Source organism: Marmota monax, unplaced genomic scaffold (assembly GCF_021218885.2).
Source record: "Marmota monax isolate L192 unplaced genomic scaffold, Marmota_monax_Labrador192_F-V1.1 WCK01_AAM20220418_F8-fsc00187, whole genome shotgun sequence".
Taxonomy (NCBI): domain Eukaryota; kingdom Metazoa; phylum Chordata; class Mammalia; order Rodentia; family Sciuridae; genus Marmota; species Marmota monax.
The window spans coordinates 3255157-3271914 of NW_026694837.1; the positions used below are offsets into that span (position 1 = coordinate 3255157).

General features: G+C 51.3%; 1 protein-coding gene across 4 annotated transcripts; it reads left to right on the forward strand.

Annotated features, from left to right (window-relative positions):
- Positions 1 to 135: 135 nt before the first annotated feature.
- Cul7 (cullin 7) lies at positions 136 to 15253 on the forward strand. 4 transcript variants are annotated; one of them, XM_046426223.2, is made up of 26 exons: positions 137 to 625; positions 1299 to 1979; positions 2325 to 2476; positions 2614 to 3114; positions 3610 to 3748; positions 3848 to 4044; positions 4331 to 4589; positions 5794 to 6031; positions 6112 to 6217; positions 7510 to 7737; positions 7979 to 8069; positions 8162 to 8333; positions 8484 to 8589; positions 9043 to 9138; positions 9295 to 9470; positions 9763 to 9896; positions 10322 to 10504; positions 10697 to 10803; positions 10888 to 11070; positions 12268 to 12428; positions 12597 to 12813; positions 12917 to 13181; positions 13956 to 14101; positions 14219 to 14345; positions 14433 to 14638; positions 14856 to 15253. In XM_046426223.2, exons 2-26 carry the CDS (start codon positions 1307 to 1309, stop codon positions 15177 to 15179), a joined length of 5187 nt encoding a protein of 1728 aa, XP_046282179.1. In that variant the 5' UTR covers positions 137 to 625; positions 1299 to 1306; the 3' UTR covers positions 15180 to 15253. The 4 variants fall into 4 exon arrangements, 3 of the variants coding, with proteins under 3 accessions (XP_046282179.1, XP_046282180.1, XP_046282181.1); XM_046426224.2 differs by having other exon boundaries at positions 137 to 530; XM_046426225.2 differs by having other exon boundaries at positions 138 to 625; positions 1299 to 1883.
- The last annotated feature ends 1505 nt before the right edge of the window (positions 15254 to 16758 follow it).

Consider the following 16758-nt stretch of genomic DNA (forward strand, 5'->3'; position numbering starts at 1 on the left):
GAAGAGAAAGGAAAGGGCAATACAGAGGAAGGAGACAAAAATGACCTCCAAGTCTCTTCCAGTTCTGACTATGGGAAATGGGAAGGCACTTCCGGCGGCGGGAGCGAGGGCAAAAAGGAAGAGGAAAGGGCGGAGCAAAGGAGGAGGTGCCGCGCATCGCCGAGGTGGCAACCACGGCTCCTCCCCAGCGTTCTCCCAGGGCCCCCAGCTTTCCGCTAGGTCCGGCGGAAATGAGCGGTGGCTCTGGGCGGGCCGCAGAGCCCCCTGAGCTGGGCGCAGAGTGCCACCGGCAGGGACCAGGCCCCGCCCTGCCCCAGCGGACACTGAGGACAGTGGCCCGACCCTGGGGTGCTGGGTCCTGCTGTGCCACGCCTCCTGCCTGTCCTGCGGAGGCACGCCCCCTCCCGCCCTGACCCCTTGGGGGGCCCAGGCGGGCCCTAATCTTCGCCAGCGTCGCAGCCATCGTCTGTGCCGCGTCCCTAGCTCTGCGAAGGACAGGCCTCGCGCAAGGACTCCGGTGGACATCTGAGGTGGCCTGAGCCCTGCCGCGGCCCCCTGCCCCTATCCTGGACTTTCTCGCGCATCGACCTCTCGCTTATTCCATCTCGCGCCCCACTTTCCCTCGGTACCTTAGGATTCTTTATCGACCTTAGACCCCTCTCCCATCCTGTCGCGTGATCCGAGCTTCTTAGGACTTGGTCTGGTCGACCAAGCCTCAGGCCCCTCACCCACCTGGTCTCCACTGTAGGGTGTCTGGGGCCTCGCGGCTCCCCAGCAGCCTTTCTTTTCCTATTGCTCTTATTGTAGGCGTGCTTAGCCCCTGACCCTCTCCTCATAGCGCCTTGCACTTATACTCCACCATCAGTTCTCGGTGTCTCTAGCCTCTGGGGCTCACAACCCAGTGTTTCAGCCCTTAGAAATAGCACCCCTTTTCATACACACTCGGATTTCCCTTCCCAGTCCCCCAAACATACTCTGGCTTCACACACACCCTTCCCAGAACCTTGGGATTCTGCCTGTAACTAAGAGGCACCCTGCCCCACTCACTCCATGCTGCAGGCCTTTGTGATCTTCCTTTTTTAATCCCTAAATTTTGTGGTCTCAGAACAAATACCCCAGTGTTCCTCTGCCTAGCTCTGGCCCCACCCAGCCTGCAGCAGGCTACTCCTGGGCCCAGCTTTACCCCACCCAGCCCAACAGCTGTTGCCACATTTGTTTCCCCAACTCTTGGGAGGCCTTGATTTTTCTGACCTCCCCTCTCACTTGAGCTTGCCTGTTCTCTTTTCCTTGTGTCTCAGGTGCCAGGATGGTGGGGGAACTCCGCTACAGGGAATTCAGGGTGCCCCTTGGGCCTGGCTTGCATGCCTATCCTGATGAGCTGATCCGCCAGCGGGTGGGCCATGATGGGCACCCTGAGTACCAGATTCGCTGGCTGATCCTCAGGCGTGGAGATGATGGGGAAGGGGCCTCCAGCCAAGTGGACTGCAAAGCTGAGCACATCCTCCTATGGATGTCTGACGATGAAATCTATGCCAACTGCCACAAGATGCTGGGCGAGGATGGCCAGGTCATCGGGCCCTCCAGAGAGTCTGCGGAGGCTGGAGCCTTGGACAAAACTGTGCTAGGGGAAATGGAAACTGATGTGAAGTCCCTGATTCAGAGGGCCCTTCGGCAACTGGAGGAGTGTGTAGGCACCATGCCTCCTGCTCCTTTGCTTCATACTGTCCATGTGCTCAGCGCCTATGCTAGCATTGAGCCCCTCACTGGGGTCTTCAAAGACCCAAGGGTTTTGGACTTGCTCATGCACATGTTGAGTAGTCCTGATTATCAGGTTCGCTGGAGCGCAGGCCGGATGATACAAGCCCTATCCTCCCATGATGCTGGTGAGGGACAGTATGGGGAGGAAGGGAAAGCAGGAGAGGGGCTGGGTCGGCTCAGGGACTCACAGGACACTGTGGCGGGAGCCTCTGACCTCATCAGTACGTAAAAAAGATTCTGTTGCCCTTCTCATAAAAGTTTGAAAAAAAGGAGGGGGTCGGTGTAGGGTGGGGGCAGGGGCATCTCTGAAGAAAGAATAACTCTGAGGAACCTCATATTAATTGACTTTCTGTGCAAAGCAAGAGTCTGGATTTTAGACTATTACAGATTGTGGGTGTGGGTATGGGTAAGGTAGTAAATTTTGGCTTTTGAAACATATCAACAAATCATGTCATTCCTACTGAGTGGTAGCAAATGATTTTTATTTTATTGAGTGTAAACTCTTAAGAGAGGTGTCTGGGAAGAATGAGTTAGGAAGCAGTTACTGACTGGGATGTGGGTTACAGGGACCCGGACCCAGATCCTTCTGTCATTGAGCCAGCAAGAAGCCATTGAGAAACACCTGGATTTTGACAGCCGATGTGCTCTGCTAGCTCTGTTTGCACAGGCCACGCTCTCTGAACATCCCATGTCTTTCGAGGGCATTCAGCTACCTCAGGTATCCTGTGGGGGCATGGGGTGGGGGAGGTTGTGAGCAAGATCTGAGAACCAGGCCTTTGCACCTGTCAGAGGACAGTGTAGAAAGAGGAACTAAAGCTGACAAGGTGGGTGAAAGCCAAAGTTTATATCCCACAGGTCCCAGGAAGGCTGCTCTTCTCTCTGGTGAAGTGGTATTTGCATGTTACTTTTCTCCTGGATCAGCTGAATGACAGTGCTGGGGAACCAGGAGCCCAGAACAACTCTGCCCCTGAGGAGTTGAGTGGGGAGAGGGGCCGCCTGGAGCTGGAATTCAGTATGGCCATGGGCACTCTGATTTCTGAGCTTGTGCAGGCCATGCGTTGGGACTGGGCCACGAGCAGACCAGGGAGCCTGGCGCGGTCTCCCTGTTCCATCTTCCAGCCTCAGCCTGCAGATGCCAGTCCAGGGCACCTCTCCACCCAAGCCCAGCGCTCCTTCAGGAGGTCAAGACGGTTTCGTCCTCGATCTGAGTTTGCAAGTGGCAATACTTATGCCTTATATGTGCGGGACATGCTGCAGCCAGGCATGAGAGTGCGGATGCTGGATGATTATGAGGAGATCAGCGTTGGGGATGAAGGCGAGTTCCGCCAGAGCAACAGTGGTGTGCCCCCCGCACAGGTGAGAAGCACTGTGGCAAGACACTGTTCTGAATTTTATTGGTTGGATTTAGCTGTGCCTTTTTGTGGCCCTTAGCTTGGCAACCCACTGGGAAAACCCTCAAATCAAGATGGTAAAATGGGGTCAGCAATTCAAAGGGAGGTTATTTGAAGGGCTAAGACTATCTGGGTATCAGAGGCTCACACCTAGGAAGAAAATGATATAGTTACCTTCTTCCAAAGGTCAGTATCAGGGAGATGGGGTGCTTGAGGTCAGGTGAAAGTATAGCAATGTAACCCATCAAGCATAGGCTGGCAGGAGAAACAGCCCATCCCAGAAGAGCAATGTATCTTTTGGGTATATGTACATGCTTTTCATATGCCAGTGTTTGGCTACTTAGAAGTATTTCCAAACTTGGTCAGGTGGTCATACTGGAGTTGAGTCCTCATCGTTGGGAATTAGCCAGTCTTAGTGAGCCTTCTCCTCCTTTTCCCTCATTTTCCCTCCATCATCCAGGTGCTGTGGGAGTCAACAGGCCGCACCTACTGGGTGCACTGGCACATGCTAGAGATCTTGGGATTTGAGGAAGACATTGAGGACGCGGTTGAAGCTGATGAGTACCAGGGGGCAGTAGTCAGTAGAGTCTTGGGCGGAGGTGAGCTCAGAGAGGAATGTAGGGATCAGCCCTGAGCAGAGGAATGGTGGTCTGGCTGGGTGGGCAATGACGTGGCTGTCCCACGGCCCATTTGCACAGCACTGCCATCCTGGCGCTGGAAGCCTATGACTGAACTCTATGCTGTGCCTTATGTGCTGCCTGAGGATGAGGATGCTGAAGAGAGTGAACACCTGACCCAGGCCGAGTGGTGGGAGCTCCTCTTCTTCATCAAAAAGTTGGATGGACCTGATTACCAGGAGGTTTTCCAGATCCTACAGGACAACCTGGAAGGGGAGGTAGACACTCAGGGGATGAAGGACATTGTTGCAAGGGCTGGACTGTGACAGACATTTGGAAGGCTCCAGATGGCCAAAGGAAGTCATGAGACAAAAGAGCCACTAGGGAGGAGTCTGGAATGTCCAGAGATGCAGATGTGGGTAAAATGTTTGGGAGGAGCCAGCTACCAGCCTTGAGAGGTTCAGGGTGGAGAGTATGTGTGCAGGGGAGATCCCTGTCCCTTCCAGGTTCTCCCTGGAGCCTTTGCCCTTAGAGCTATCTTCAGTTAGACCTTCTCCTTGATAGCACGTTCTAGATGAGGAGATCCTGGCTGAGCTGGCTGTACCCATGGAGTTGGCCCAGGACCTGCTGCTCTCTCTGCCACAGCGACTTGATGACAGTGCCCTAAGAGACCTGCTCAACTGCCGGGTTTACAGGAAGTATGGGCCTGAGGCCCTGGCAGGGCAGCCAGCTTACCCATCCTTTCTAGAAGCCCAGCAAGATGTGCTCCTGCTGAAAGCCCAGGCTCAGCCTCAGGAGTCAGAAAATGCAGCCAGAGTAGAAGGTGGGTGTCAGGCTTACCACCTAAAGCAAGTGGGCATTCTTTTTTTGGGGGAGGAGGGGTACCGGGGATTGAACTCAGGGACACCCAGTCGCTGAACTCAGGGACACCCAATTGCTGGATGCCTGCATTCCCAGCCCTTATTGGTATTTTAATAGAAACAGGGTCTCACTGAGTTGCTTAGTGCTCTCTGTTGCTGAGGCTGGCTTTGAATTCGCGATTCTCTTGTCTCAGCCTCCCTAGCCACTGGGATTATAGGCATGTGCCACTGCGCCTGGTTAACAGGGCGTTCTTAAGGACTCTGCTGCTTGTTGTGCAGTTCTTTCTGGGAAAGACGGCACTTTATTTAGTGAGAATCCAAAATTTAGAGATAAGCAATAAGTGGAGAAGTAGACACTGAACTTCCCTTAAAGAATAAAGGATGGGCTGGGGTTGTAGCTCAGAGGTAGAGTACTTGCCTAGCACATGTGAGGGACTGGGTTCGATCCTCAGTATCACATCTAAATAAATAAATAAATAAATAAAGGTACTGTCTATCTACACCTAAAAAATATTAAAAAAAAAAAAAGAAAGAAAGAAAAGAAAGCCAAGTGTGGTGGTATAAACCTGGAGTCCCAGCTACTTGTGGACTGAGGTAGGAAGATCATTTGAGTCTAGGAGTTCAAGGCCAGCCATGGCAAGATAATCAGTCCACATCTCAAAATACAAAAAAGGATAATGGAGGACGTAAAGTTAGAACATTGTAAGAGGTTTTTGAGGCCTAAAAAAGTCCTGACTTTTGCCAGGTATGGTGGTACATGCCTATAATCCAGTAACTTGAGAGGCTGAGGAAGGAGGATGGCAAATTTGAGACCAGACTGGGCAATTTAATGAGACCCTGCCTCAAAAAAAAAAAGTCCTGTGATTATAGCTCAGTGGTAGAGTACTTCTATTTAGAGAGAGAGAGAGAGAGAAAGAAATTATGAAATCTCCAAAACTAACTTACAGGAGGAAGACCAAAAAAAGTCAGGCTCAGCATGTGGCTCAGTGGTAGTATATATGCTTGGTATACACAGTGCCCTGGGTTCTATCCCTAACATGGAAAGGGAAAAAATAAAAATCATTTTTAGGAGACACTAGAAGTAAAGATTGAGAGTAAAGAATCTGTCCTTTTCTGAGCCTCTGCATCACTAACAGTGACCAATTCTTGTAACACCTCTTCCTATAGTGAAGGAACCCACACCTCAGAGCCTCAGTGCTTCCCTGCAGTCTCTGGTGGAGGGTTTGGGCCCAGCTGGGAAACTCCTTGTGGATCTGGAACGAGCCCTGAACTCTGAGGGACCCCGGGAGAGAGAGGTCAAGCCATGCCTGCTGCAGCTCCAGCGGCAGCCCCAGCCCTTCCTTGCACTGATGCAGACCTTGGACACTCCAGCTACCAACAAGGCCCTGCATCTGACTGCGCTGAAGTGAGGAACTGGTGAGAGGTGGGGATAGGCAAAGGGCCTCAGGCCAGCTGTGCATCTCTGCCTTCTGCCCCTGCTCCTAGAATCCTGACGCAGCTGGTGGACTTCCCCGAGGCACTGCTGCTTCCCTGGCACGAGGCCATGGATGCCTGCATGACCTGCCTGCGGTCCCCCAACACTGATCGAGAGGTACCCCTGCCCTGCTCCAGGGACATGCTGGGAGGGAGAGGACACAAGGCAGCCACTGGTGAGGCAAACCCCCTCAGCAAGGAAATGATAGAGCCTTTGTGCTCTTGGTTGAAGTTTTGCTTTTTTTTTTTTAAGTTGTAGATGAACACAATATCTTTATTTTATTTATTTATTTTTATATGATGCTGAGGATTGAACCCCGTGCCTCACACATGCTAGGCAAGTGCTCTACCACTGAGCTATAGCCCCAGCCCTGAAGTTTTGCTTTTAAAATTGAATTTTAGCTAGGCACGGTGGCACCTGCCTATAATCCCAGCAACTCAGGAAATTGAGGCCAGAGGGTGGCAAGTTCAGTCAGCCTCACCAAATTAGTAAGACTTATGTCTCAAAATATAACATGAAAAATGGCTGGGGGTATAGCTCAGTGGTAGAACATCCCTGGGTGGAATCCCCAGCACCTAAAGAAAAAAGTTTAAAATTTAATCTTATTTTTTTTAAATAGGTTATGCATTCAAACAGTTCACAAATCAAAATGATATAACAAGGTATACATTGAGAACTCTTGCTCCCACTTGAATTTCTGTCACTCAGTACTCCCCCCACTTGTATTAATTTTATGTATCCTTCCTGTGTTTCCTATGCAAATATAAACAAATAAGAGCTTCAGTGGTTCCTTTTTTGGCTGGTTCTATGGGGTAAAGAGGTGCAGGAGACAGGGGGCACACCACATTACAAGTGTTCCCTGCAAGAGCTACAGAGAGGTCCTGGGCACAGAAGGCTTTAGAAGGGATCAGAGAATTAGGGTCATGGTGGCAGTAAGTGTCTACAGTCCACAACTTTTGCTATTACTCAGATTTTAATTTCTAAAAGGGTACCCCTGAGGGAATATACACAAATCCAGTTCCTTTTGGGCCCCACCAAGCCCTTCCAAGTGACTGAACTTGGGGCCTGAATATTTCAAAACACAGACCTACAATTCATTTTCAGGATAGGTGGGCCTGAATGAGAGAATCCAGGATTTCTCTCTGTACCTGTTGTCACCATACTCAGTAGCTTAGAACCCCAGGATGGCAAGATGTCCCTTGGCTCTTTCCTTTTTGGCTTGCTTTTGGTTCTCTAACTCCACCTAGCTTTATGTCTCTCCCATCCCTGTCCTTATACTTCATCACTCTGTCTCGTTCACTGCAGCACCCCCAGCACCCAGTACATAATGGGTTTTTACCACTGTGGGTGCCCTTCTGGCCTGTTCCCTGAGTCCTATATTTATGACCCCCTTGACATCGCCATCCCAGGTGCTCCAAGAACTGATCACCTTCCTGCATCGCCTGACCTCAGCAAGCAGGGACTACGCTGTGGTGCTGAATCAGCTGGGAGCCCGAGATGCCATCTCCAAGGCCCTGGAAAAGCACCTGGGAAAGTTGGAGCTGGCTCAGGAGCTGCGGGACATGGTGTTCAAGTGTGAGAAGCATGCCCACCTCTACCGGAAGCTCACCACTAACATCCTAGGCGGCTGCATCCAGGTCAGGAGGAAGGGCAGGATGAAGCTTGTGGGTTCAGAGCTGCCTAAGAATACAAAATCCAGCAGTGGCTGGGAAGGGGCTGTGTTCCTGAAGCTGGGAACAGCAGATGACTCAAGTGAGCCTGGGAACATTTGTTCCCTGCCCTCTCTTCCCACCACTGCTTGAGCTTTCCTCCATCCATATTTCTGTGTGTCTTTCCACATTCCTCCCATACCTCTTCTCTCTGATGTTCCGGCTGCAGATGGTGCTGGGCCAAATTGAAGACCACAGGCGAACCCACCGGCCCATCAACATCCCTTTCTTTGATGTGTTCCTCAGATATCTGTGCCAGGGTTTGTACCTGTCCCCCAGTTGCTCAACATCCCCACACCTATACCATTTCCCCTCTGTACTTGTCTGGCTGTGACCTCCACTTCTTTCCCAGGCTCCAGTGTGGATGTAAAGGAGGACAAGTGCTGGGAGAAGGTGGAGGTGTCCTCCAACCCACACCGGGCAAGTAAGCTGACAGATCGTAACCCTAAGACCTACTGGGAGTCCAATGGCAGTGCAGGCTCCCACTCCATCACCTTGCACATGCGTCAGGGTGTCCTCATCAGGTAATATGCTCCTGTGTATATGCTTAGTGACACACCTGGGCTTTCTTGTGACTTCCCTGTGTTGGAGAATGCACCATCCCTCTGAATTTGGTGAGTCTACAAGGACATGAGAGGTTCCAGTTCCCATTGGATCTTCCTTCCCACTCCTAGGCAGCTAACAGTGCTGGTGGCTGGTGAAGACTCGAGCTACATGCCAGCCCGGCTGGTAGTGTGCGGGGGCGACAGCATCAACTCTCTTAACACGGAACTCAACTCGGTAGGAACCCCTGTGCCATTAGCCTATCACTTGCAGATCTGCCCTCCTATCCTGCCCTAATCTCCTAACTTCCTACCCGTTTTGAGCCCCATAAAAGCAGAGTCCTTTATTCCTGTGCCTATGTGATGGCATCAGGTCTCAAGCAGTGGGGGTGGCATTAGGGTCCCTTTTATTTTTTTATTATTTTTTTTAGTTGTACATGGACACAATACCTTTATTTATTTATTTGTATGTGTTGTTGAGGGTCAGACAGAGTGCTTTACGTGTGCAAGGCAAGCACTCTACCATTGAGCCACAATCTCATGCCCTAGGGTCTTTTTTTTTTTTTTAGGAGCCCCATGTCCCAGGACTATAGGAGGAAGGGACACAGCTAGGAGATTGGTGCTGATATAGGTGCTTTCAATACTCCTATCTACATATGCAGAGGTGACAGTCCTCTCTATCCCTTGACAGGTGAATGTGATGCCCTATGCCAGCAGGGTGACTCTCCTGGAGAACCTGACCCGCTTTTGGCCCATCATCCAGATCCGCATAAAGCGCTGTCAGCAGGTGTGACTGGGGGTATGGGGTTCTGAGGCCCTGCACTTTGTGGATCTTGAGCCTGGCTCTCAGGCAGCTCCAGGGGTGAGGATTGAGGGCATAGCCAACCCTAGCCCAACCCAAGAAGGGTATGGGCAAATGAAAAGAGTCCTGTGTCTGTTACAGGGTGGCATTGACACTCGCATTCGGGGGCTGGAGGTCCTGGGCCCCAAGCCCACTTTCTGGCCAGTGTTCCGGGAGCAACTGTGTCGTCATACACGCCTCTTCTACATGGTTCGGGCACAGGCCTGGAGTCAGGACATAGCAGAGGACCGCAGGAGCCTTCTGCATCTGAGTTCTAGGTATGTGGAAATGTAGGTGTGTCTGTCTGTGCAGAAGGTCAGATTATCACAAATGACTAACAGGCTGGGTTCTAGAGAGGCCATGAGTTAGGGCTTTAATACAATTGGGAAGAGGAAAAAAGGATAAAGCAGTTTCCCCTCTGTGCCAGGATGGGATGTACCAGTTAGCCCAGGGCAGTTATTAAATACCAAGAGGGGCTCTGGCCTGGGTGCTGAGGGCAAGCTGACTGGGCAGATACTGGGCAACTTAAGCCTCAAGCCCTACACCTTCCTTCTGCATTCTCCTCCCCAGACTGAATGGAGCTCTGCGCCAGGAGCAGAATTTTGCAGATCACTTCCTCCCTGACGATGAGGCTGCCCAAGCACTGGGCAAGACCTGCTGGGAAGCCCTGGTCAGCCCCCTAGTGCAGAACATCACCTCACCTGGTAATCATTCTGACACCTGGCCCCACCAACCAGGTCTTTCTTGCTCTAACCTAGAAATACCTGGGTGGGCTGAGGATGTGGCTCAAGCTGTAGCGCGCTTGAGCCACATTGCCTGGCATGCGTGCGGCCCGGGTTCGATCCTCAGCACCACATACAAACAAAGATGTTGTGTCCGCCGAAAACTAAAAAAAAATAAATAAACATTAGAAATACTTGGGATATGCTCTTGGTCCTTTTGGTTCCTATGTTTGTCACCCTGGTCCCTTCCTCCCCACCCAGTGTCTGCCCAAGTGCTAACCAACACTGTAAGGTCAGTGGAAGCCTGCTGCCCCTCTTCCATGTGTCATTCCGTTCTATTGCTCTCTCCCGAACTCTCAATTCCCCAAAGACATGCCACGTGTTGACTTATTTTTCTTGTCCTCCAGATGAGGATGGCATTAGCCCCTTGGGCTGGCTGCTGGACCAGTACCTGGAGTGTCGGGAGGCTTCTCATAATCCCCAGAGCCGGGCAGCAGCATTCTCCTCTCGTGTGCGTCGCCTTACCCACCTGCTAGTGCATGTGGAGCCTTGTGAGATGGCCCCTCCAGTGGTGGCCGCCCCTCGGCCTAGTGAGTACTGGGGATTCCAATAGCAGGTCTAGTTAGGAGCATTTCCTGGGCCCCCACTCACATGTTAGGCTTGTATTAGGCCATCCAGGAACATCATTTTGGAGAGCAGCCTGTCTAAGGCCTTAGGAATCATCCTTGGGGACCTGAGGGGCTGCCCCCTTCTTGCCTCTGCCACTTTCTCTGTCTCCACAGAGGGCAGAAACAGAAGCCATGACTGGAGCTCCTTGGCCACCAGAGGCCTTCCGAGCAGCATCATGAGAAATCTGACCCGCTGTTGGCGGGCTGTGGTAGAGGAGCAGGTGGGCAGGGGCAGGCATGGGTTGAGGGACACTGTGGTGGTGGCATGATCAGTGCCTCTTCACGTTCCTGTGCCTTCCTTCCAGGTGAATAACTTTCTAACCTCTTACTGGCGGGACGATGACTTTGTGCCACGCTATTGTGAACACTATTATAACCTGCAGAAGTCGAGCTCTGAGCTGTTTGGGCCACGGGCAGCCTTCTTGCTGGCGCTGCAGAATGGCTGTGCTGGAGCCTTGCTCAGGCTCCCTTTCCTCAGAGCTGCCCATGTAAGCCACTCTCCCACACCTCTACCAGGCCCCTCCCCTCTGACTTTCCCCTCCCTGCCTCCCCTAAATGACCCACCCTCCATTCCCATTCTGTTTGAATATAACCATGTTTGGTTTTTGTGTGTGTGTGTGTGGGGGGGGTACTAGATTGAACCCAGGAATGCTTTACTACTGAGCTATATCCCCAGTCCTTTTGATTTTTTTTGAGACAGGATCTCGCAGAGTTGCCCAAACTAGCCTCAAACTTTCAGTTCTCCTGTGTCAAGTCTCCCAAATTGCTGGGATTGCCGGCCTGTGCTGCTGTGCATGACACATTAGAAGTTTTTTCCAGTGTTGCTCCCTGCCCTCATGTTTTGTTTGTGCATTGATACCACCTGGTGGATGTACTGTGATTTACTTACCATTCTCATTCTTTCAACAAGTATTTAAAAGCATTGGGCGTCAAGCAGTGTGATGAAAGGTAAAGGAAGAATAATGAGCAAGACAGAGGGCCTCATTTAAGGAACACACACAGCAAATGTTAAGCAAATCATGAACATGACAAACACCCTGGAGAGCAAGGTCCAGTGCAGCAGGGTAGTGGCGCTGTGTTTACTTGAGTTGCTTCTGGTTCTGTTTTATCAGTAATACCACAGTGTACTGTCTTTGGCCATATAACCGATTTCCTCATTTAAAATTACTATTATTTGAAGCGTGCACTGTGGCATATGCCTATAATCCCAGCTACTCTGGAGACTGAGAGGCAGGAGGATCACAAGCTGCCTATCTCAAAACAAAAATTTTTAAAAAGTAATAAAAAGAAGGACTGGGGATGTAGTTCAGTGGTAGAGTGCTCCTGTGTTCAATCCCCAATACCACAAAAATAAGAAAATAAATAAAATTACTATTGTCTGATTTTTAGACACAAAGAAAACATTTTTCAAAATTGTTAATATTGCTAATTTGCACAGTTATTGATTTTATAAAATAGTTTTATAAAAGTGTTAATCAGGTTGGTGATGTACCTCAGTAGTTGAGCATGTGCTTAGCATGTACAAAAACCTGGGTTACATTGCCCAGCAACAACAAAATATAGGGTTGACCAATGGAGAGGATGCCAGCCATTCACATCTCCTTTCTCAGACCTTCTCACTGCTTCTGCTCACCTGCTCCCCTTGGCCGACTTGCTCAGGTTATCCTTACTTTCCCAACACCTAGGTGAGCGAGCAGTTTGCCCGGCACATTGATCAGCGGATCCAGGGTAGCCGGATTGGTGGAGCCCGGGGAATGGAGATGCTGGCACAACTGCAGCGATGCCTGGAAACTGTCCTAAATTTCTCTGGCCTTGAGATAGCCACCACCTTTGAGCATTACTACCAGTGAGTGTGGACCTAGGGAATAGGAGATGGAGGGACACAGGATGGTGGGTCAGGGCTAGCTCACAGAGCCTGGGAATCTGGAATATAGTCAGGCTGGAACCCTGGAGTAGGAAGCTGGTTCATGCTGGTACTCCCACTGAGATCTGGCCTGGGTTGTGTGTGTCATAGGCAGTACATGGCAGACCGTCTACTGGGCGTTGGCTCCAGCTGGCTGGAGGGGGCTGTGCTGGAGCAGATTGGTCCCTGCTTCCCCAATCGCCTCCCCCAGCAGATGTTGCGGAGCCTGAGCACCTCAGAGGAGCTGCAGCGCCAGTTCCATGTCTACCAACTCCAGCAGCTCGATCAGGAACTCCTAAAGCTGGAGGACACAGAGAAGAAAATACAGGTAGGTGCCAGGGAAAGAATGTACAAGTAAGAAGGTGGGAAGGGAGAAACATGGAGCTGGACAGAAGAGGCCCTCAGCATTTGGAAATCCTGTGCCCCTTCAGGTGGGCCACGAGGCCAGTGGCAAGGAGCATAAGAGTGGAAAGGAAGAAGATGCTGGGGAAGCAGTGGCTGCAGATGTGGTGGAGGGAGAGGAGGAGGAGAATGAGGATCTCTACTATGAAGGGGCAATGCCAGAAGTATCTGTGCTTGTTCTGTCCCCGCGCTGCTGGCCTATCGCTTCCATATGCCATATGCTGAACCCTGGAACCTGCCTGCCCTCCTACCTGAGGGGCACTTTGAACCGATACTCCAACTTCTACAACAAGAGTGAGGAAGCAGGCAGAGGGACTGTGGTGGACTGGAGAGAGGACAGGCTGTTGGGGAAGGGCCTGAGGCTGGGGTAGACCCTGGGGTCAGGAGCTTTGGTGGGAACAAACATGGTCTTTAGGGATAAGACTCCCTCAGGCAACAGGGGAAGGGAGGTGGATCTGAGAAGAAAGGGTAGGAGCTGCAGTTTTGTCTGGGGTAAAGATTCTGTCAGACTACAGATCCCAGGAATCTGAGGGTAGTGGGGAGAAGAGAAAGAGGAGGGACCTGAGTAAGGCCACCAGAAAGGGCTTTCCCTGGGAGTAGGTATGTGGCTCCTTCTTGGTCAGTCACCTGTAGTTCCAAACTGCTAACTTCCCATTGAGGGCTAATCTGTGTTCTGGGCAGCAACCAAGGAGGAAAAGAAATTTAATCTACCCTCAGGTAGCTCACAGACTATTGGGAGAGACACTTCCCCTCTTAAATATTCCAGTTTAATAAGAGCCCCAGTCTTCTTACCTCACTGCATTGTTTCGTCTCTAAATAAAACGGGCCTAACACAGGAGTAGGCCCAGGCTGGCTCCCAGATACCTGAGATTCGCCAGAGGGGTAGATCAGAGAAATCTGGGATCTGGAATTTCAGATTGGGACCCTCTGTTATCTATAAATGCTGAGGCCACGTGCTTTGCAGACATTAGCAGAAAGCAAACTTGGCCAATAGCGCACACTTCCTGAAACCCCATTCCTTCCTTTCCTCTCCCCTTTGTTTTCCTCCCTTCCTTGGTACTTCTCCAGGTCAGAGACACCCTGCCTTAGAGCGAGGCCCACAGAGGCAACTACAGTGGACGTGGCTGGGCCGGGCTGAGGTGCAGTTTGGGGACCAGACCCTTCATGTGTCCACCATGCAAATGTGGCTGCTGCTGAATCTCAACAATCTAAAGGTGGCCCAGCTCCTCTGCCTTTTCCCACTTTGTCCTTCACTTTTCTAAACTCTTCCCTTCATCCTCTTCCCTCCACTCCTGGAGAGGCCCTGAATGCTTTGTGCCTCTTCTCTTAAGGCGGTGTCTGTAGAGAGCCTGTTGGCACTCTCAGGGCTCCCTCTGGAGATGCTGAATCAGGCAATTGGGCCTCTCACCTCTTCAAGAGGCCCCTTGGATCTTCAGGAGCAGAAGGATGTACCAGGAGGTATACACTCAGGGCCAGAGGGCCTCTGTTCTGAGCTAGGGTCAGGTTCCTTGTGAGCCCCTACCAAGTGACCACCATTTATTTCAGGGGTGCTCAAGATTCGAGATGACAGTGAGGAACCCAGGCCAAGGAGGGGCAATGTGTGGCTTATCCCACCTCAGACATACATGAAAGCTGAAGATGAAGAAGGCCGGAACTTGGAGAAGAGACGGAACCTTCTCAACTGCCTTGTTGTTCGAATCCTCAAGGCCCACGGGGATGAAGGGCTGCACATTGACCAGCTTGTCTGCCTGGTAGGTAGTGGTAGTCAAAGGGATGTGGGTTTGGGGTGAGGGCAGCCTACAGAAGGTCCATATTTGAAGCATCTTGTTCACTGTGCAGGTGCAGCCTATAGATGTGTGAGAAGTAAGGCTGAGGTTCACCTAATGTGCTCAGGACTTCCTGTCCTCTCATGTGGTTGGTGTGGAAGGTGTTGTCTCTGACCTGTTTCTCTCTGGTCTCCCATAATAGGTGCTGGAGGCTTGGCAGAAGGGCCCATGTCCTCCGAGGGGTTTGGTCAGCAGCCTTGGTAGAGGGGCTGCATGTAGCAGCACTGATGTCCTCTCCTGCATCCTGCACCTCCTGGGCAAGGGCACGCTGAGACGCCATGATGACCGGCCCCAAATGCTGTCCTATGCAGTCCCTGTGACTGTGATGGAGCCCCACACCGAGTCCCTAAACCCAGGCTCCTCAGGCCCTAACCCACCACTCACCTTCCACACCCTGCAGATTCGCTCCCGTGGTGTGCCCTATGCCTCCTGCACTGGCACCCAGAGCTTCTCTACTTTCCGGTAGCCCTACGAATGGGGTCCATGATAGGTGAGACTGGAGCTTTTTACAGAAATAAAACATGGAGTTTGATTATGTGATCTGTCGTTTGGTGACTGCTAGAACTGAGATGGGCAAGAGGCTTTCCTGGATGGCTGGGAGAAGGATCCCTCTGGCACTGAGGCTATCTCCTACCATGCTAGGAGATTTGTCAAGATGAGGAAGGTGGAATGGGGAGAAAGGGAGAGGTAGTCAGATATGTCTTCCCAGTCCTCTCCAGCCAGTATTAAGGACCAGGATGGAGCTCAGCTCCTTCTAAGTGTGTATGCAGAAGCACTTTCATCTCACAGGCTGGAGACCCAAGCCCACCTCAGCCACTAGCCAGATGCTTTGTAACTTGGGTAGTTATCAGGCATGGTTTCATTTTCTTTGTTTCTGGTACTGAACCAGTTGCTGAGGGACTGACGAGTAACAGGTGTGGAAACATTTGACCCAGGGACAGCTTTGCCAGTGAGTTCCTGTTTGGTTGCCACTCCCAGCAGTAAGTAAAATTCACCCATTCCTTCCCTAAGGCAGACAGGAGATAAAAGATTCCTGTAGCCACTACAAGCATCCAAGAACCTGTCCTTTTTTTTTTTTTTTTTTTTTTGGATATTTTATTTAGAGACAGCGTCTCAGAGTTGCTTAGCACCTCACTTTTGCTGAGGCTGGCTTTGAACTTGTGATCCTCCTGCCTCAACCTTCTGAGCCACTGGGATTACGGGAATGCATCATCATTCCTGGCTGTCTTTTATCCAGTGCTTTAGAATCTGGGTTGGAAGTAGATATGAGACTATAGCTGTTATTTCCTCCCATAAGCTCCTCTACATTGCCCCTCTCTTCCCATCCTCCTCTGCTTCCACCTCTCCTCTGGTAGAGCTGCACACACTGTCCTGGAATTCCTACCTCCATCTAGCCCCCTAGGCAAGCCTTGCTGCTGTTGGGGGGGGGGGTTGCTGTATTCTGATTGGCTGCTCTGCCTCCACCCACATTGAGGCTGCACAGGGCACACTAGGGGACCCAATGCCAAGGGTGGAGTTATGCATCTTGACAAGGACACTGGGGAGGAGGGAAGGAGTCCAGGGTTCTTGAAGCTCACCAGTGACAGGAAGAAAGTTATAAAAGAAAGGGAAGGATCAGGTGCTAAGGGAGGTCACAGACACTAGGCAGAAGGAATAGAGCCACTCAGGATTGAGATTAGGAACGGAGTCTATAAGGGAAAAAGAGGTCAGGGCCTGGGAGAATCAGAGAAATCAAGAGGAAGCAATGGAACAGAGGGCAGAGCGTCACCAAAGGACTGAGGGCTCAAATGCTTTGCAGTACTGGTTCCATGGTGCTTTTGGTAGGTATTACAGCAAGTGCCTGCCTATTGGCCCATGGCTGCCCTGGAGGGGCAGAGACCAGAGAACAAGCAATAGGCAGGGGCAGTAGTGGGCTCAGGGTATGGGGTTGCTGTAGTGTGTCACTTGGGTGCCTTTCCTTTGTAGCAGAGACCATGCCTTTTATTGGTCAAGACATCCTCTTGTTCTTGAGCTAGTGCTCAGGTACCAAAACTTCTCTGAACTCT